This window comes from Bos mutus, chromosome 2, assembly GCF_027580195.1.
Source record: "Bos mutus isolate GX-2022 chromosome 2, NWIPB_WYAK_1.1, whole genome shotgun sequence".
In the NCBI taxonomy this organism is placed as follows: Eukaryota; Metazoa; Chordata; class Mammalia; order Artiodactyla; family Bovidae; genus Bos; species Bos mutus.
In genome coordinates this window covers 50,536,099-50,558,159 of record NC_091618.1, presented here as the reverse complement: position 1 = coordinate 50,558,159, position 22,061 = coordinate 50,536,099, and the positions used below count along the sequence as shown (strand labels likewise).

The following is a 22,061-nucleotide window of genomic DNA, read 5'->3' as shown; positions in this document are numbered from 1 at the left end:
TTTAATCCATTTATATTTAACATAATTACCCATAAGGTAGGATTTACATCTGCCACTTTATTATTTTTTAATGTTTTATATGCTTTATTGTTCCTCTGTTTCTCCATTACTGCCTTCCTTTGTATTAAATACATATTTTTTGTGAACTGTTTTAATTCCCTTAATCTTTCTTTTAATGTGTATTTTTGATTTATAGGTAACAGAGTTACAAGCAAAAATAGCTGTGTGTTGTACTTACATGTTGCTACATTTGCTGGTACCCTTTATTTCTTTGTGTAGATTCCAGTTATCATCTAATGCCCTTTTATTTCATCTTGAAGAGCATACCTTAATATTTCTTGTAGGGTGATTTTTTATAGCCTCACAGTCCAGACCCCATTAAAGAATGGACACTGGTAAATTACCCCACGCAATTTAAATTGAGATAGAGAGAATTGAAATCTTAGCAATATTGAATCTTCTCATACAGGAACACAATATATCTCTCCATTTTATTTAGGTTTTTGACTTAGAATACTGACAAGTCAAAAACCTAAATAAAATGGAGAGATATATTGTGTTCCTGTATGAGAAGGTTCAATATTGCTAAGATTTCAATTCTGTATTCTGTCAGTGTTCTATAATTTTCAGCATGTCAAATATTGAATTTTTTTTTTTTTTTAGATTTTTACCTAAAAATTTCATGGATTTTGATAATGTTATAAATGGAACTTTTAAGAAATAGAAATTTTCCAATTTCTTTTCTAATATATAGAAATGCAACTGATTTGACCTTGTGACCTTCAACCTTACTAAAACTCTTATTCAGGTACCTTTTGTGTAGATTTTTTTGGAATATAGAAAATCATGTCTATTGTAAGTAGAAACAGTTTTATTTCTCCCCAGTTTCTATGCCTTTTATTACTTTTTCTTACCTAATTGCACCAACTAAGCCCTCCTGTTTGATGTTGAATAGAAATGGCAAGAGCAAATATCCTTGCCTTTTTCCTAGTCTTAGGGGAAAACATTCAGTCTTCCACCAATATTGGTATTAATTGTAGGTTTTTTATAGATATACTTTATCAGGTAGAGTTGATTCCCTTTTTGTTTCTGGGTTACTAGGTTTTTATCATAAATTCATATGAATTTTGTGAAATGCTTTTATCTGTTAAGATGGTTATATGATTTTTCTTCTACAGTCTATTGATGTGAATTATACTAATTAATTTTGAATGTTGAACATACTTTGTATTACCAGGATAAACTTCACTTAGTCCTGATCTGTTATCCTTTTATGTATTGCCGGATTCATTTTGCTAATATTTTTTGGAGGATTTATTTTTACATCTGTATCTATATGCTTGAGTTAATATTTAAATAAGTACCAAGCACCAGAAGGACTTCTGGTAAATGCACGCCATGCAGTTGGTTTAACCCACCTGCTAAAGACAGCTAGAAAAGCAGGGGAACGTGTTCATAAGATACCATTTATTTTATGGTTAAAAATGTCATTTTAAAAACAAGATAGTATTTTTGGATCTGCATAGATTTCTTTTCTCCCTTTGTTTTTCAAAGGTAGACATAAATGCATTAACCTGCAATGTGCAGACTCTAGAGGAAAAGAATAAACAACTGACAGATAAGATTGCTTCCCTAGAACTTGAGCACGCATCTTCTGATTACCATTGGGTGGGTATAAAAAGGTCAGTCTAAAGTAGGAATTAATGACTAAAGAGTTTTGTACAAATCAGAAATTAGGAGATGGGTTTCTTCATTTGTTTGTATTTTGATAATTATCACAAGTCCTGAATAACTAAGCAGGCCAAGTATGTCAGAGAGCCCTACAGTATTCAGGCAATAGAAGATTTAAGAGAACGAGAATTGAAAGCAGCTGTTAAACATCTGCCTACACAGATGATCTGTAATGATGAAAAGTACCAGTATTTCTAACATTTTAAAATACTTTCTTTTCCATAAATTGTGAGAAAGAAACTTGTATTTTTTTCCCCCTGACAGTTCTGTCTGTTGGGAAATTAGTAGTAAGTTAGGTTTCTTAAAGCTGTTTGACAAGGTCATTGCCTTACAAATAAATGAAAAAGAAAGTGAAAGTGAAGTCGCTCAGTTGTGTGACTCTTTGTGACCCCATGGACTGTAGCCCGCCAGGTTCCTCCATCCTTTGGACTCTCCAGGCAAGAATACTCGAGTAGGTTGCCACTTCCTTCTCCAGGGGATCTTCCCTACCCAGGGATTGAACCCAGGTCTCTCACGTTGCAGGCAGACCTTTACCATCTGAGCTACCAGGGAAGTCATTACAAATAAACATTTAAGTCTTACAGCATCGCCAGGTGAAGGAGACTTAAAGAGATTGTTCTGTTAAACAGCTGGTAAGTTTTCTGTGTGCTTTTGAATACTTCAGTTCAGTTCAGTCTCTCAGTCGTGTTCGACTCTTTGCGACCCTATGAATCGCAGCACACCAGGCCTCCCTGTCCATCACCAACTCCCGGAGTTCACCCAAACTCATGTGCATCATGTTGGTGATGCCATCCAGCCATCTCATCCTCTGTCGTCTCCTTCTCCTCCTGCCCCCAATCCCTCCCAGCATCAGAGTCTTTTCCAATGAGTCAACTGTTCACATGAGGTGGCCAAAGTATTGGAGTTTCAGCCTCAGCATCAGTCCTTCCAATGAACACCCAGGACTGTCTCCTTTAGGATGGACTAGTTGGATCTCCTTGCAGTCCAAAGAATTATCTATTTCTTCTATAGTATGGAATTCAGCTTTCAGAATTCCAAAGAAGGTGTGAAGTCTGTCTTAATCTGAGCTAAATTCTTTCAAGCTCTGTCATAAGCTGCTCATTACTTCAACTATGAAAAATTACAGAAACTAAATCTAAATCCTGTTAGTTTTCATGTCCCTGGAACCAGACTATTTGTGTTTCAATTTTGGCTGTGACCTTAGGTGTGATCCTTAACCTTTCTGAACCTGAGTTTCTTAATCTGTCAAAATGGGGATAATACTATTATTAGGAGGTTGTTGAGATTAAGTAAATTAATATATGTAAAGCATGTAGCACTTTGCTAACATTTATTGAATTCTTAGTATCTCAACTATCCCTAGAAAAAGCCTATTAAGTTCCTTTCGGAGCAACAGGGTGCATTAGCTCTAAATCCTGGTACTATCTCAGGCCAGCCCTCCCTCCCTCAAAATTAAAGATTCATCGTTGTCCTTTGCTAGTTGGCCAGACCTCAACTGGGCTTATCTACCCACCAGGTTTGTGTCTCTCTCAGTGTCCATGGTTCTTCCATGCCTGTACTGCCAGGGAGCAGACCTGTGGCCTTATCCTTTTAGTGACTTTGACAGGTCTTGCAGGTAACTTGGTCAGTGTTGATCCTTACCTGCTTACCACCTCTTGATTAAGGTCTCTCAGTAATTACCCATACCTCAATTCCAGCTTACATGTCTCTGCATAGAATGTTCTCTAACCAGGCCTTGTTGCAGTTGGCTATAATGAGTCTTGAGGAAAGAGGTAGAGATATTACAACTTTTTTTTTTTTAATCAGCAATATCATTAAACCATTGCCATTCATTGCTGGCAGTATATTTTTGTTCTTTAAAAATTAACATTTAATCCTCAATAAACTACCCTCTAGCATAACCTCTTATTTTTAGAAATGTGCATATGAGTTTGTGTCTTATATGCCACACCATAGATTTAAATTCAGACCCAGTTTTAACCCATGGCTTCATTTACTGTGTGACCTGGACAGGTTCTTAACCTCTGTGGCCTTCAGTGCCAAGGGGATCTTCCCTGTGGAACTCCCCTGAGGGTTCCCACAGCCTACTGTGCATACTCGTTAAAACAGTTACTGTTACTTCATAAACTAGAAACTGACCTGTTTCATGCCTCTGCTTTCATGCCCTTATAATGTAAGAATAGTTAACTTATTTCTGTACTCCCTTGCCTAGCATAGTGCCCATACATAGGTGTTGAAGTAACCTTGGTGGGGTAGAACACAAAGAGGGCCATGTGTATCATGCCAGGCTGTGAGACTCAAATGTGATATTGTGAGTAAAGTGCCAGTCACAGGGCCAACATACAGTATCCTTTTATAAATATCATGCTCATTTTTTTCCCTCACACTTCCTTATGTTAGGTTTATGTTTGCCATTTCAGCCTTTAGTGACAGCGTAATTTTTAAAAATTTTTATTGAAGTATAGTTGATTTATAATGTTAATTTCTGCCATACAGTAAAGTGATTCAGTTTTATATGTATTCTTTTTCATATTCTTTTCCAAATTATGGTTTATGACAGAATATTGAATATAGTTCCCTGTGCTATACAGTAGGACCTTGTTTATCCATCCTATATATAATAGTGTGCATCAGCGAACCCCAAACTCCCACTCCATCCCTCACACTCTCCCTACTCCCCTTTGACAACCACAAGTCCTATGAATGACGGTGTAATTTAAGTCCATTACCACAGGCCATCATGAAGGGAACCACATTGAGAAAAGATCCAAATGTGGGAAGTTTACTGTTTCTGGGTTCAAATTAAATGACTAGTCTCCCTACTTTTTGTTGGTATTTTAAACATACATTTTCAGATGGTAGCACCAGAAAGAAATAGACTTATTTCCATATACAACTAGGATTTTAATGACTTGAAATTAAACAATGTATTAAATATATTAGTTCTTAAAACTCGGATGACACTTAGTGTACACTTGTAAGGGTGACAGAATCGGTTCCATCTGCATGGGCCCATGTCATACTGGTTGTTAATAGAATAAAATTCTTACTTACCCATCTGCTGATAAAATAGCTTTGTTGTTGTTGTTCAGTCACTGAGTCATGTCTGTTTGTGACCCCATGAACTGCAGCACACCAGGCTTCCCTGTCCTTCACTGTCTCGCAAGAGTTTGCTCAACCTCATATCTGCTGAGTTGTTGATGCAACCAACTATCCCATTCTCTGTCACCCCTTTCCCCTCCTGCCCTCAGTCTTTCCCAGTATCAGGGTCTTTTCCAATGAGTCGGCTCTTCACATCAGGTGGCCAAAGTATTGGAGCTTTGGCTTCAGAATCAGTCCTTCCAATGAGTATTCAGGGCTGATTTCCCTTAGAATTGACTGGTTTGATCTCCTTGCTGTCCAAGGGACTCTCAAGAGTCTTCTCCAACACCACAGTTCAAAGGCATCACTTCTTTGGCATTCAGCCTTTTTTTATTGTCCAGCTCTCACATCCATACATGACTATTGGAAAAACCACAGCTGTAACTGTACAGACCTTTGTCGGCCAAGTGATTTCTCTTCTTTTTAATATGCTGTCTAGGTTGGTCATAGCTTTTCTTCCAAGGAGCAAGTGTCTTTTAATTTCATGGCTGCAGTCACCATCTGCAGTGATTTTGGAGCTCAAGGAAATAAAGTCAGTCACTGTTTTTATTGTTTCCCCATCTATTTGCCATGAAGTGAGGGGATCAGATACCATGATCTTAGTTTACTGAATGTTGAGTTTTAAGCCAACTTGCTCACTCTCCTCTTTCACTTTCATCAAGTGGCTGTTTAGTTCCTCTTTGCTTTCTGCCCTAAAGGTGGTGTTATCTGCATATCTGAGGTTATTGATATTTCTCCCGGCAGTCTTGATTCCAGCTTGTGCTTCATCCAGCCTGGCATTTAGCATGATGTACTCTGCGTATAAGTTAAATAAGCAGGGTGACAATATGCAGCCTTGACATACTCCTTTCCCAATTTTGAACCAGTCCGTTGTTCGTGTCCAGTTCTAACTGTTGCTTCTTGACCTGCATGTAGGTTTCTTAGGAGACAGGTGAGTTGGTCTGCTATTCTCATCTCTTTAAGAATTTTCCACAGTTTTTTGTGATCCATACAATTAAAGGCTTTAGCATAGTCAATGAAGTAGAAGTAGATGTTTTTCTGGAATTCTCTTGCTTTTTCTGTGATCTAATGAATATTAGCAATTCATTCTGGTTCCTTGTATATTGCTAAGATTATTTAAACAAAGGATAGTTTGAGTTTAGTTCAGTTCAGTCGTGTCCGACTCTTTGCGACCCATGAATCGCAGCATGCCAGGCGTCCCTGTCCATCACCAACTCCCGGAGTTCACTCAGACTCACGTGCATCGAGTCAGTGATGCCATCCAGCCATCTCATCCTCTGTCGTCCCCTTTTCCTCTTGCCCTCAATCCCTCCCAGCATCAGAGTCTTTTCCAATTGAGTTCAGCATTCCACAACTCAGAATCTGAGATATTCACTCATTTAAATGGTCTCTTTCTAATTTCTGGTGTCCCATCAATTTTCTAAAGTATAGGGCCTGTTTAAATGATAATTTAAATTACTGCCTTAACATCTACCTTACGTTAGCAAAAAAGGAGGACATTATTTCCAAAGTTTATTTAAAAGATTAATAGAATTATTTATGTCTTTGCCTAAAAAAGGAAATTTTATTGAGGAAAATGTTTCCATTATTTAAAAAATTTGTATAAGAGACCCAGACTGTCCAAGTTCTTTTTAAAAAATAAGTCTTCAACATTCCAAGAACACTGAGTATTTTTGAGTGTTCCTATGTGTAATAGCACAATTTTGGTTAAATCTAGCTCTTGATTTTTTATAAGCTTTATCTACACTTTGCAATACTTTGGGCACCTTGATTTATAGAACTTGGAACTGAATTTTAAATTTTAAATAGTTAAGCTTTTAATTCATTAGTGATATGGTATAGCTTTGTTTTTGTAGTGTTATCGGCCATCCTTGTAATATATTTTCTGCTGAAGACTTGATCAAAACATAGCCCCAAATGTTCATTTGTAGGATGATTTTACATTTTTTACATCATAGTTTCTAAACTGTTGTGTTAAAGGAGGACTGTTTGTCTTTCATAGACAAAAAGAATTAAAGTTATGATAATATATCATTACTAGCCTCCTGTTTATTGCTAGCAGTCTACATTTCTGTTAGGTTACTTTGAAACCTATACTTAACTGGTCTTAATGCTTTTAAAAAAAATTGCCTTGGTGGGAGCAACGTACAGCGATTCAAAGTGAAACTTTAAAAAACTGAAAGTATGAATATGTATAAATAAGTATGAAATAAGTATCTGATGTGACAGATGCCTGGATGGCCATACTAGTTAGTAACCCACTGATCTCTAATATTGGATATACATTTTTGTATTGAATGTACATAATTTTATAGTAGAACTAGTCACTATAATTTTTCCGTCTTTTTTTTAAAGTCTAGAATGTCTAAAATGGCTTAATTCTTCTAGTCAAGGCAACTACCAAGAAGAAGACAATGCTTCAGACTAATGTGATCTCTTGTATGCTATCATGAAAATATTTGAACAGAGGAAAAAATGAGTTACATGTTATATAGTAATCTAGTTTGGAATGTGTTTTTACTTTTATTTGGAAAATATTCACAATATTTAAGATGAAATAAAGTGCACCACAGATTGGCTGTGTTGCAGACAATGAGGAACGTCTCTTGTGTAAATTAATATCCCAACATATACGTTTTTATCTTTAAAACTTGCCTAAAGTTGAATGTAAATTCTTTGGCTTTAAATGCTGAAAAGGAGCCTTGTTCTGTTATTCACAGATTAAGCAAATATAAGCCAGAAATAATGATTTTGTCAGCATAGGATATTTAGCAACATTAACAAGAGTTTGAACTCAAAATTAACTGCAAATGATCCATAGGGCAGCTAGTTGGCCTATGTGATTAAGAATTTGTGTTCTTAGTCACATTTGCTTTTGTGTGTATTATCCCTACCATGAACTTATAAAGATGATTTTGACTTAATGGCAAGTATTTTCTGTTATTAAGATACAACAGTGAAACGGATTGTGGAAGGTGAAAATTTCCATCTTCAATCACTAGTTGTGTTCCTCAGGTATACCAGTAAGGTCCAAAATTTAATCAAGAGAATCTATTTTATACTTATTTCTTCTGACAAGGAAAGGAAAAAGGCATATGAAAAAAATAACTGTCATTATTAAAGGTTGTTTTAATGATTAAATATGTAATTTCATGAAATATAGAGGCTTCAGTAATGTTTGTCCTAGATAACATTGTGTTGAGTACTTTGTCAAACAATGTTTCCAACAAGCATTTCTTTTGCTTTTTCAGTTTTTTTTTTTTTTCCTAACTGCCCTTTAACTATGGTAACTGAACTGTCTCCGGTTGTCCAAGTGGTTATGACCATTTTCTTAAGGAGCTACAGTTATCCCTCAGTATCCATGGAGGATTAGTTCCAGGACCCTCACAGATACCAAAATCTGTGGATACTGGAGTCTCTTATATAAAATGGTATATTTGCATATATTCTAGGTACATCCTTCCATATCCTTTAAATCATCTCTAGATTGCATATAATACCTAGCACAATGTAATGCTATTGTAAGGAGTTGTCAGTTGCCCATATGTGGCAAATTCAAGTTTTGCTTTTTGAACTAGCTGGAAATTATTTTTTTTTCCTAAATATTTTCCATCCACAGTTGGTTGAACTAGTGGGTATGGAACCCTATGGATACTGAGAGCTGACTGCATGTAATCCTCAAACTGCATATCTGTAACCACTAATAAAACCATCCACATCTGGCTTAGATTGCAACTACAAAGGGATAATTTATGTAACAAAAATAGAGTTAGGAAACAAAAGCAAATTCTGTGACTCTTCAGGCACTCATACTTCCAGTTAGAAGTTTCCCTATGTGTTGCTGGGCTTTCTGGGTAGCTCAAACAGTAAAGAATTTCTGCCTGCAATGTGGGAGACCTGGGTTTGATCCCTGGGTCAGGAAGATCCCCTGGAGAAGGACATGGCAACCCACTCCAGTATTCTTGTCTGGAGAATTCCACAGACAGAGGAACCTGGTGGACTGTAGTCCATGGGGCTGCAAAGAGTTGAACACAACTGAGTGACTAACACACACATATGTGTTGCATATTACACTATGATCAGCTGTCTAAAGAAGGACAAAGATGTAGCAGTAGCCAATAAATATGAATCCTGGATTCATTACTGTAGAAATAGTAAGGGTATAAATGCTAGTTTAAGAAGAAAAATAATTATTCATTCTATGTCTAGAGATACTGATACCTATGTTTGTTTTATTAGCTTGCCCAACAACAGGTGGAAAACGTCTTGGGAAAAATTACTGACAGTAAAAATAAACTGGCCTATGAAAAGGGAAAACTTCAGGTATGAGATTTCATTTTCTGATTTTTTTTTCTCATTTTCTAACGCCAATTATGAAGCTAAATATTGCTGGACTTTGAAGAGGACCTAGCTCAGTCATTTACCGGTTCTGTAATTTTGGACAAGTTTTTAAATCTCCATAAGCTTGGTCCCTTATTCACATCCAGCTGACCTCTATTTACACGCTTGTAATATAATGCTGAAACCTAAAAGTGTGATCCCAAGGTTCATTCTGTAACAGTATGAAACTTTATTATAATTATTGCATAGTCATTAGCTGCCAATGTAGAAAGCCTATGTTCTCTCTCTTTTTATTGAAGTTTTGTTGATTTCCAATATTATGTTAGCTTTGAGTATACAGCAGTGATTCAGTATTTTTATAGATAATACTCTAAAGTTATTATAAAATATTAGCAATATTTCCTGTGCTGAACAACAGATTCTTATAGCTTATTTTATCCATGATAGTTTGTACCTCTTAATCCCTCACCCCTGTCTTGCCCCTCCTACCATCCCTCTCCCCAGTGAAAACCACTAGTTTATTCTCTGTATTTAGTGGTCTGTCTCTGTTTTGTTATTTTCATTCCTTTGAATAAGTGCTAACATACAATTCTTTGTCTAACTTATTTCACTAAGTACAGTATCTTTCAAGTCCATCCATGTTATTGCAATGGCAAGATCTCGTTCTTTTTTATGACTAATATCCTGCTCTGTGTGTGTGTGTGTCTGTATGTATGCCGTATCTTGATGCAATTGTCTGTTGATCGGCCTTTAGGTTGCTTCCATATCTTGGCTATTGTAAATAGTGCTGCTATGAACACTGCCTGTGTCTTTTTGAATTAGTATTGTCTTTTTCTTAACATACATACTCTGGTGGAATTTCTAGATCATATGTTAGTTCTGCTTTTAGTTTTTTGAGGCACCACTATACCGTTTGCCATAGTAGCTACAACAATTTAACATTCCTACCAGCATTGCACTCAGGTTATCTTTTCTCCATATCCTTGTCAACATTTGCTATTTGTCGTCTTTTGATGTCACATTCTGACAGGTGTGAGGTTATACCTCATTGTGGTTTCGATTTGCATTTCCCTGATGATAAGCAGTGTTGAGCACCTTTTCATATGCCTGTTGGCCCTCAGTATGTCTTCACTGGGAAGATGTCTGTTCAGGTTTTCTGATCATTTAAAAAATTTGGTTGTTTGGGGTTTTTTTATATTGAATTGTATGAACTGTTTACATAGTTTGGATATTAACCACTTATCAGTCATAACATTTGAAAACATTTTCTCCTATCCAGTAGGTTGTCTTTTGATTTTGTCAGTGGTTTTCTTTGCTGTGCTAAGGCTTTTAAGCTCAATTATGTGTCATTTGTATATTTTTGCTTTTGTTTCCTTTTCCTTAAGAGACAGATCCCAGGAAAGATTGCTGTAATATATGTCAAAGTGTGTTCTATATTTTCTTCTAGGAGTTTTATGGTTTCAAGTGTTACATTCAAGTCTAATCTATCTCAAGTTAATTTTTATAAATGGTATAAGTTAGTGGTCCAGTTTTCCAAGCACAGTTCAGTTCACTCAGTTGTGTCCAACTCTTTGCAACCCATGGACTCTCCGGATAAATCTGTCGGTTGATGCAAGAGGGGTGTTAAAAGTCCCATACTGTTATTGTATTGTTGTCATTTTCTCCCTTTATGGCTGTTAATATTTGCTTTATATATTTAAATGCTCCTATTTAGATGTACCTGTTTAGGTATATATATGTTGGTGAACATAAATCCAATTCTTCTGTGGATCCCTTTGTCATTATATAATGCTGTTTGTCTTTTGTTGCAGACTTTGTTTTAAAGTCTGCTTTATCTGATGTGCATACTGCTACTTACCTTTTTTTCCTCTTCCATTTACATGAACTATCTTTTCCGTCCTCTCACTTTGTGTGTGTGTCTCTGAGGTGAGTCTCTTGCAGACAGCATATAAATGGGTCTTGATTTTTATGCAGTCACCTACCCTATATATTTTGATTGGAGCATTTAATCCATTGATTTGATTGATAAGTGTGTACTTATTGCCATTTTGTTGCAATGCCTCTGATCAATAACGTTCAGGTAACAAAAGACGTACAATACATCTGTGGTCAATGATGCATTAAGTCTGCACTCCTCCCCACCCTCCTCAACAGCAGCCTTCACCCTAGTGTGGAGCTGCTTTGGGACAAGAGGAAAGAGCAGGAGCCTGTGGGCTGGGATGGTCCCCACATGTCAGTCAGAGTTTCAGTTTCAGCTCCTGCCCCACTACTTTTACACACACTGGTTATGGTTACCCTCACCCTGTTCAGGCACAGGGCTGGTTTTGATCCAGCTCCATCTCCCCCAGTTGCTCACTCTCCTTGACAGTGCCAGCCTTTGCCCTAGTGGGGAGCTGCTCCAGAGCAAGAGGGTCTGGAGCTGGTATCTGCTGTGGGCTCGGTCACCTGTTGGGGCCCCAGCCTAATTTCCATTGGTTTCCTCCACCTTGTTCCTAGGAGTAAGCATGCCTGTGTGTGCTCTTCAGGAGTGGGGTCTGTTCCTTACAACTCTCTGGTATGTCCCACTGATTTTCAAACCAGCTGATGGGACTCATCTTTCCAGGTGTTGGTCCCCAGAGCTGCGATTCCTAATATGTGGCATGAGCCCCCAAATCCCCAGGGAGGATCTCTGAACCTATGATATCGCTTTTTTTTCTGTGTCTCTACTAGGGACACAAATCCTGACCTGATCACGTCTCCCTACCAAACTGTGTTTGTCTTTCTTTACAGCCTTGGTTGTAGACATCTTTCTCCAGGTTCATTTGTTTTTAATGAGAGCTGCTCCACATATAGATGTATTTTTGATTTATTTGTAAGGGTAGATGAGCTCAGTGTTGTCCTACTCCACCGTCTTGGTTTTTATCACATATGTTTTCTTTTTTGCTGGATTTTTCTAACATTCCTAAAAAGAAATAATCCTGGAAATTAGGTCTCAAGGCAATGGACTTGACTTGAATGCATAAGATGATTCTTTAATTCCATGTTCTTTAATTTCATTGTTCTTTAATGTGGGTTTTGCCTCTGTAGTATCCACAGAGCAGGAAACTTGCCACTAATATAACTAAGTCTGCCTTAAACCAACTTTGGTAGAAACACTGAAGTCTGAATTAATGGTTCTTAGCTTCAGCTACACAGTAGACTCCTCTGGGGAATTTAAAAACACCACATGCTGGGAAGTGTATGATGTCTACCATTTATTTTCAAATGAATCATTAAAAAAAAATTAGTTTTTTACATACATTGAAGAAGTGATAGATGGATATATGATGAGCAAGTATAAGAATGTAAATGGTTAAATTTGGATGGCAGGTGTTTAAACACTTTCAAAATAAAAGGGGAAAAATCCCCATGAAAAGGCTTGCACCCCAGAGCAATTAAATCAGAATCTCAAAGAGTACGTTATATAGGCTTTAATAATTTTTAAAACTCCCCAGTGATTCCAATGTGCGATAGTTGAGCACCACTGGACTGAATGCTATGAAGCAATGTCTGGTTACGCTTGGCAGCTATAGAGCTGATAGAATAAGTAATCTCATTAGAGGCTTGCCATGTACCTCAGCGTTAATCTTATCTATTCAAGGGACTTAGCCATCAGGTTAGCAGACATGATCCAGGACAGAAACAGCAGGAGAGCTGTTTGACCACTATTTGCATGCTTTTAATTAATATTTTCTGGAGGCAATGATACATTTAAGTATAATCTATACTTGTGAAATCTTGCACAAGTCTTAATTTTCTTGAGTTTTATCTTACCTATGAAGTGAGCTGGGGAAGCACACCTCTCTTAATTTCTTTCTCACTAGAAAAGACTGTGTAACAGGCTGGATATATAGATTATTACAGGCACAAAAGAACTTTCTCCTTTGTGAAACTAATGGTCTCATAGAAACTATGGCCCATAATATTGACCTTCTTTTAGCTTTCCCAGGAGAAATGAAGTATATTTTTATGTGTGTGAGAAAAATCACAAACACTCATAGGCAACTTGAAGCCAAATTTTTTCTGGGCGTGGAATACATTTTAAGGTTTGTTAGTGAGTCTGATGTTACTTTTCTAACATTTTAAACCTCAGTTACACTTTTGAGATTATCCTTATAATCTTAAGGAAAATAAATGCCTTTTTTCTGCCTGTATTCTTATAATAAGGGCCAAAGTGTTTTGATAGTCTTTGAAAGCTGAAACACTTTTGAAACTATTGATTCACTGGTGTTTTTATGTCAAGCTTTGTGTTGAAACACTGCAAAGATACTGATCTCATCAGCCCAAGGGAAAGTGCTCTTATATAGCCTATTGGTGGTGGTGGTGGTGTTGCTGTCATTACCCCTGAGCCACCAGGGAAGCCCATATAGCACATTACTCTTTTTAATTGAAATGTAGTTAATTTACAATCTTGTGTTAGTTTCTGGTGTGCAGCAAAGTGATTCAGTTATATGTTCTTTTTCATATTATTTTCCATTACACTTTATTACAAGATACTGAATATAGTTCCCTGTTCTGTACAGTGGGACCTTGTTGTTTATCTGTTTTATACACAATAGCTTGAATTCTCCAATCCCAAACTCCTAAGTTAGCTGCCTCCTTCACTCTCCCTTTTGGTAACCATAAGTTTTTTTTTTTTTTTTGTTTTTATGCCTGTGAGTCTTGTTTCTGTTTTGTAAATAATGTCATTTATATCATATTTGGCTCAAATGGTAGAGAATCTGCCTGTAATGTGGGATACCTGGGTTCGATCCCTGAGTTGGGAAGATCCCCTGAGAAGGGGAAGGCTACCCACTCCAGTATTCTTGCCTGGATAATTCCATGGACAAAGGAGCCTGGCAGGCTATAGTCCATGGGTTCTCAAAGAGTCAAACACAACCGAGTGACTTTAACTTTCATATCATATTTCAGATTCCACATATAAATATCTATGTTATTTTTCTTTTTCTGTCTGACTTCACGTAGTTTGATAATCTCTAGGGTGATCCATGTTGCTACAAATGGCATTCTTTTGCTCTTTTTATGACTAATATTCCTCTCTGTGTGCGCATGTGTGTGTGTGTGTGTATGCATGCACCATATTCTTTATTCATCTGTTTATGGACATTTTGGTTGCTTTCATGTCTTGGCTATTGTAAATGATGCATTATTCTTGCCAGGTAATCTAAAGAAAGAGCTGCATACTAAACATAATCAAAATAGTCTGTTTTCTCTCAATTGGATTATAATTAATTAAAATATTATGTATCAACCATATTAGATAAGAGATTGCATTTTTAAACTAATAATATAGATACTGGGTTTCAGGTGTTAATGTAGACTGTCAGAAACTGCTGCCTCACACTCAAACTTGATTTGATATTTGGTGCTGTATACTGTTACATTATCTAAATATGTCCAAATGTATTTATCCTTTATGTTAATGTATGTTTAGGCAGTTTTCAATTGCTTACAAACAATGCTTGCATGATAAATTCTTATACATGTCTTTGTACTCACATCCAAAGAGTCTCTAACTATAATTCTTAGGAGAATTACTGGATTGTAGCAACCCACTCCAGTGTTCTTGCCTGGAGAATCCCAGGGGCAGGGGAGCCTGGTGGGCTGCCATCTATGGGGTCGCACAGAGTCGGACACGAATGAAGCGACTTAGCAGCAGCAGCAGCAGCCGCAGCCTGCCAATGTAGGAGACTTAAGAGACACCGGTTGGATCCCTGGGTCAGGAAGATCCCCTGGAGAAGGAAATGACAACGCCTTCCAGTATTCTTGCCTGGAGAATCCGGTGGACAGAGGAGCCTGGTGGGCTACAGTCCATAGGGTCACAAAGAGCCTGACACAACTGAAGTGATTTACCATGCATTCAGGGTGTACATAAATTGAATTTTACTAGACTCTCTCAAATTTCTCCTGAAAGTTTGGAAAGCAGTCTGTATAAGAGAATGTAGAATGACAGTGTTATGAATCTTATAAAGTAGATGAATCTCATAAAATAATACTACATGATGCTTTAAAAGTGAAAGTGTTAGTCACTCAGTGTTATGTGACTACACTTGTGTCTGACTCTTTGTGACCCCAGGCTGTAGGACTGTAGACTGCCAGGCTCCTCTGTCCATGGATGTTTAAGGATACATTTATAGTAAAATTATTTAAAAGGAATAGGAATGATAAACACCAAATTCAGGATAGTAGTAAACTCTAAAATGGCAGGAAGATATTTATTGGATTAGGCTACACAGAGGTATATTTGTATGTTTTATTCAAGTTGAGTGATGGATAGATGGGCTGTTACTATATAGGTCTGAAAGATTTCTATCACTTTTTTCCTTATCTTTAAATGTATGTCAGTTAGTGCTTTATGCTCACTCTAATCTACCCTCAATCTCATCACTCTTATACCAGCTGGATCCAAATATAATATTAGCTACTTGGCCCCTCATTATAGGCAGCTGCTTTTATGATCTTAGTTTAAGGATTATTTAAGAGTTTTGTTTTAGTAAATCTTATTAAGCTGTAACATACAGAAAAGTACACAAGGTACAGCTCATGAATTTTCACAAAGTAAAAGTATCCGTGTGACCAGCACTCAGAATAAGAAACAGAATGTTCCCAGAACTCATCTCATAACCTTTTTCAGTCACTGTCTCCCATGATGTTACTATCCATCATCTTGACGTCTATAGCCAGATTAGTTTTACCTGTTTTGAATTTTATATAATTGTTACAGAATATGCTTTTTGTGTCTTGTTTCTTTCACCCAGCATTGTAATTGAGAGATTCATCCATGTTGTCTGTTGTATTAATGCTTCTTTGGCTTGAATTGCTGCATGGAATTATATGAATATTATTAAGAGTTCTGTGCTGAAGTCATCACAGTTTTATGACTATATTATCATATTTAAAGTCAAAATACATAACTCTGGCAGTTCAGGTTGTTTCAGTTATGAAACTCAATCTAAACTATGAAGGTGCTAACATTATAGGCTTGTCCTACTTAATTTCTAATTTATTATATGTACTAAAAAAAAAAACCTAGGAAATTTCTTAATAGCATTCATTTAGAATGCTTGCACTAGAAAACACATAAAAATAAGTTTTTCTTTTCATCAATATCTTAGTTGTCTCACAGTTTCTTTTTTATTTTGGTCTGTCCTGTGCAGCATGTGGGTATAGTTCCCCGGCCAGGGATCGAACCTGCACCCCATGCACTGGAAGCATGGAGTCCTGACTGCTGCTATATTTTTATAGTTTTATATTTCAAAAAATATATAACGGGCAATAGTGGGGTAAGGAATTAAGTGGTACAGACTACTGTGCATAAAATATGCTACAAATATATATTGTATATCACATGAAATGTAGCCAGTATTTCATAATAACGGAATGGAGTATAATCTTCCAAAATTGTGAATCACTGTGTTGCACACTTGAAACTTACATAATATTGTAAATCAGCTGTACCTCAATTTTTAAAAATACATATCTCTATATTTAGATCATTTGAAATAATAGGAGGAAATGACCTTGACCTAAATACTGCTTTTCTGAGACTGCCTAATAACAAACACCCTCTTCCAACAACACAAGAGAAGACTCTATACATGGACATCACCAGATGGTCAACACCGAAATCAGATTAATTATATTCTTTGCAGCCAAAGATGGAGAAGCTCTATACAGTCAGCAAAAACAAGACCAGGAGCTGACTGTGGCTCAGACCATGAACTCCTTATTGCCAAATTCAGACTTAAATTGAAGAAAGTAGGGAAAACCACTAGACCATTCAGGTATGACCTAAATCAATCCCTTATGATTATACAGTGGAAGTGAGAAATAGATTTAAGGGTCTAGATGTGATAGATAGAGTGCCTGATGAACTATGGAATGAGGTTCGTGACATTGTACAGGAGACAGGGATCAAGACCATCCCCATGGAAAAGAAATGCAAAAAAGCAAAATGGCTGTCTGGGGAGGCCTTATAAACAGCTGTGAAAAGAGAAGTGAAAAGCAAAGGAGAAAAGGAAAGCTATAAACATCTGAATGCAGAGTTCCAAAGAATAGCAAGGAGAGATAAGAACGCCTTCTTTAGCGATCAATGCAAAGAAATAGAGGAAAACAACAGAATGGGAAAGACTAGAGATCTCTTCAAGGAAATCAGAGATACCAAAGGAACATTTCATGCAAAGATGGGCTCGATAAAGGACAGAAATGATATGGACCTAACAGAAGCAGAAGATATTAAGAAGAGGTGGCAAGAATACACAGAAGAACTGTACAAAAAGATCTTCACAACCCAGATAATCACGATGGTATGATCACTGACCTAAAGCCAGACATCCTGGAATGTGAAGTCAAGTGGGCCTTAGAAAGCATCACTACGAACAAAGCTAGTGGAGGTGATGGAATTCCAGTTGAGCTATTCCAAATCCTGAAAGACGATGCTGTGAGCAGTGGCCACAGAACTGGAAAAGGTCAGTTTTCATTCCAATCTCAAAGAAAGGCAATGCCAAAGAATGCTCAAACTACCGCACAATTGCACTCATCTCACACGCTAGTAAAGTAATGCTCAAAATTCTCCAAGCCAGGCTTCAGCAATATGTGAACTGTGAACTTCCTGATATTCAAGCTGGTTTTAGAAAAGGCAGAGGAACCAGAGATCAAATTGCCAACATCCTCTGGATCATGGAAAAAGCAAGAGAGTTCCAGAAAAACATTTATTTCTGCTTTATTGACTATGCCAAAGCCTTTGACTGTGTGGATCACAATCAACTGTGGAAAATTCTTCAAGAGATGGGAATACCAGACCACCTGATCTGCCTCTTGAGAAATCTGTATGCAGGTCAGGAAGCAACAGTTAGAACTGGACATGGAACAACAGACTGGTTCCAAATAGGAAAAGGAGTACGTCAAGGCTGTATTTTGTCACCGTTTATTTAACTTATATGCAGAGTACATCATGAGAAACGCTGGACTGGAAGAAACACAAGCTGGAATCAAGATTGCCAGGAGAAATATCAATAACCTCAGATATGCAGATGATACCACCCTTATGGCAGAAAGTGAAGAGGAACTAAAAAGCCTCTTGATGAAAGTGAAAGAGGAGAGTGAAAAAGTTGGCTTAAATCTCAACATTCAGAAAACAAAGATCATGGCATCTGGTCCCATCACTTCATGGGAAATAGATGGTGAAACAGTGGAAACAGTGTCAGACTATATTTTTCTGGGCTCCAAAATCATGGCAGATGGTGACTGCAGCCATGAAATTAAAAGACGCTTACTCCTTGGAAGGAAAGTTATGACCAACCTAGATAGCATATTCAAAAGCAGAGACATTACTTTACCAACAAAGGTTTGTCTAGTCAAGGCTATGGTTTTTCCTGTGGTCATATATGGATGTGAGAGTTGGACTGTGAAGAAGGCTGAGTGCCGAAGAATTGATGCTTTTGAACTGTGGTGTTGGAGAAGACTCTTGAGAGTCCCTTGGACTGCAAGGAGATCCAACCAGTCCATTCTAAAGGAGATCAGCCCTGGGATTTCTCTGGAAGGAATGATGCTGAAGCTGCAACTCCAGTACTTTGGCCCCCTCATGCGAAGAGTTGACTCTTTGGAAAAGACTCTGATGCTGGGAGGGATTGGTGGCAAGAGGAGAAGGGGACGACAGAGGATGAGATGGCTGGATGGCATCACTGACTTGATGGACGTGAGTCTGAGTGAACTCCGGGAGTTGGTGATGGACAGGGAGGCCTGGCGTGCTGCGATTCATGGGGTCGCAAAGAATCGGACACGACTGAGCGACTGATCTGATCTGATCTGAATAAGCTGGCTATGGAAGCTATTTTTCATGGATTTAATGACATAGAAACATCAGATCTCTGAGGTAGCAGGATTTATTTGCTTCTATGTTCTTCCCCATTTGAATGTCCTGAATTAAAAATCCTTTTGAAAAAGAGACCAACTGCAAAAACTAAAGTGGCTTACAGATGCAAATATGCCATCTAACAAGTTTCAGAGCATTTTATTGAGTACCTTGAGGCTGGAGGTAGGGTAATTACCTGAGAAAAATTACCCACAAAAAATAGTGTGTGTTTTGCTTGAAGAGAGGGAAATTTCAAATTCTTTGAGTGTTTATCAGTACTTTTCCACTGAGTTCTAAGATTAACAGCAGTTTGCTTATATTTAAAATGAGAATAATTGTTGCATCAAAACACACCTTTAGAGGCAGCCATTCTGATTCTGAACCTTAAGTGAAAACCACTTAATGGGGAGCCACACAACATGTTTTATGCTGTGTTGTTCAGTCACCAAGTCGTGTTCTACTCTTCATGATCCCATGGACTGCAGCATACCAGGCTGCACCATTTCCCAGAGTTTGCCCAAGTTCATGTCCATTGCATTGGTGATGCCATCCAACCATCTCATCCTGTCACCCTTTTCTCCTTCTGCCTTCAATCTTTCCCAGCATCAGGGTGTTTTCTAATTAGTTAGCAGTTCGCATCAGGTGGCCCAAAGTATTGAGCTTCAGCATTAGTCCTTCCAATTAATATTCAGGGTTAATGTCCTTTAGGATCAACTGGTTTGATCTCCTTGCTGTCCAAGGGCTGTCAGGAGTCTTCTCCATCATGACAGTTTGAAAGCATAAATTTTTTGGCATTCAGCGTTCTTTATGGTCCAAATCTCAGATCTGCACATGTCTTACTGGAAAAACCCAAGCTTTGACTATATGGACCTTTGTCAACAAAGTGATGTCTCTGCTTTTTAATACACTGTCTAGGTTTGTCATAGCTTTTCTTCCAGGGACCAGGCTTCTTTAATTTCATGGCTGCGGTCACTGTCTGCAGTGATTTTGGAGCCCAAGAAGAGAAAGTCTTTTCCCCTTCTAATTGCCATGAAGTGATGGGACTAGATGCTATGATCTTAAGTTTTTTTTTTTTAATATTTTAAACTGGCTTTTTCACTCTCATCCTTCACCCTCATCAAGAGACTCTTTAGTTCCTATTTGCTTTCTGCCATTAGGGTGGTATCATCCACATATCTGAGGTTGTTGATATTTCTCCCAACAATCTTGTTTCCAGTTTGTAACTCATCCAACCCAGCATTTCTCATAATGTGCTCTGGTATAAGTTAAATAAACAGGGTCACAGTAAACAGCCTTGTCATCCTCCTTTCTCAATCTTGAACCAGTCAGTTGTTCCATACAAGGTTCTGACTTTTGCTTATTGACCAGCATATAGGTTTCTCAGGAGACAGATAAGATGATCTGGTATTCCCATCTCTTTAAGAGTTTTCCACAGTTTGTTATGATCCACACAGTCAAAGACTTTAGCATTGTCAGTGAAACAGAGGTAGATGTTTTTCTGGAATTCCCTTGCTTTTTCTGTGATCCAGCAAATGTTGGCAATTTGATCTCTGGTTCCTCTGCCTTATCTGTATCCAGCTTGGACATCTGGAAGTTCTCAGTTCACACAATGCTGAATCCTAGCATGTAGGATTTTGAGCCATAACCTTACTAGCATGAGAGATGAGGGCGGTTGTCCGGTGTTTTGGACATTCTTCAGTACTGCCCTTCTTAGGAATTGGGACGAAGATTGACCTTTTCCAGTTCTGTGGCCACTGCTGGGTTTTCCAAACTTGCTAACATGTTGAGTGCAGCACTTTGATAGCATCATCTTAAAGCTCTGCTGGAATTTGATCACCTCCACTAGGTTTATAGGTTTTTTTCTGGGTTTGGGTGACTGACCACACCATTGTGGTTATCTGGGTCATTAAGATCTTTTTTGTTCAGTTCTCTGTATTCTTTCCATCTCTTCTTGATCTCTTCTGCTTTTATTAGGTCTTCACCATTTCTGTCCTTTATTGTGCCCATTTTTGGATGGAAATATTTCTTTGATATACCCAATTTTCTTGAAATCTTTACTATTTCCCCTTCTGTTGTTTTCCTCTTTTTCTTTGCATTGTTCATTGAAGAAGGCCTTCTGTCTCTGCTATTCTGTGGAACTCTGCATTCAGTTGGGTGTACCTTTCTCTTTCCCCCTTGCTTTTCATTTCTCTTCTTTCTTCAGCTATTTGTAAATCCTTCTCAGACAACCGCTTTGCCTTCTTGCTTTTCTTTTTCTCGAGGATGGTTTTGTTTGGTGCCTCTGTACAGTATTATGGGCCTCTGTCCATGGTTCTTCAGGCACTGTGTTTACTAGATCTGGCCCCTCGAATCTGTTTGTGTATTCATAGGGGACTTGACTTAAGTCATACCTGGGCTGGCCTAGTGTGTTTTCCCACTTTTAGTTTAGGCCTGAATTTTTCTATGAGACACTAATGATCTGAGCCACAGTCAGCTCCAGGTCTTGTTTATGGTGACTGTCTACAGTTTCTCCATCTTTGGCTACAAAGAATGAAATCACTCAGATTTCGGTATTGACCATTTGGTGATGTCCATGTGTAAAGTTGTTTTATACTGTACACTGTGGAAAAGAGAAACAGAAACAGGCAAAGATGAGAGAAAAGAGGATTCTGCTGATGAAACGAGAGATTTCCTGAGACAAAATGTGTTTTCGTGTAGCCTTTCCAAAAAAAGTTAATATTAGCACTCAAATTTTAACAGTTTCTAAACATAATCGGTAGCTACAACCAAGAGGAGTATGCCCTTCACAGGTGGGAAATAAAAGATTGCAAGAGAGGAAGAAATTTATTTAAAAATTCTGGATGAAACTTTTTCCGATTCAGAGATAAGCTTAGTAATGTTATTTGCATGAGAGGATTGGAAATAAGAGGAAGAAAACAGAGAAATACACAATTTGGAAATTTGTATGTAAATATTAATGACTCACTTCCCCAAATGG

General features: G+C 37.7%; 1 protein-coding gene across 10 annotated transcripts in view; it reads left to right on the top strand.

Annotated features, from left to right (window-relative positions):
- The window catches only part of CCDC150 (coiled-coil domain containing 150), a 91,136-nt gene that overhangs the window by 42,175 nt on the left and 26,900 nt on the right, over window positions 1-22,061 (top strand). For 7 of the 10 annotated variants that reach the window (XM_070388818.1, XM_070388831.1, XM_070388856.1 and 4 more), the window contains exons 14-15: window positions 1,555-1,668; window positions 9,112-9,195. The exons of 1 other annotated variant lie outside the window; for it this stretch is intronic. In XM_070388818.1, the coding sequence (XP_070244919.1) occupies window positions 1,555-1,668; window positions 9,112-9,195 (198 nt within the window). The remainder of the gene's footprint in view (window positions 1-1,554; window positions 1,669-9,111; window positions 9,196-22,061) is intronic. 2 more of the 10 variants (XM_070388853.1, XM_070388838.1) reach the window with 1 other exon arrangement.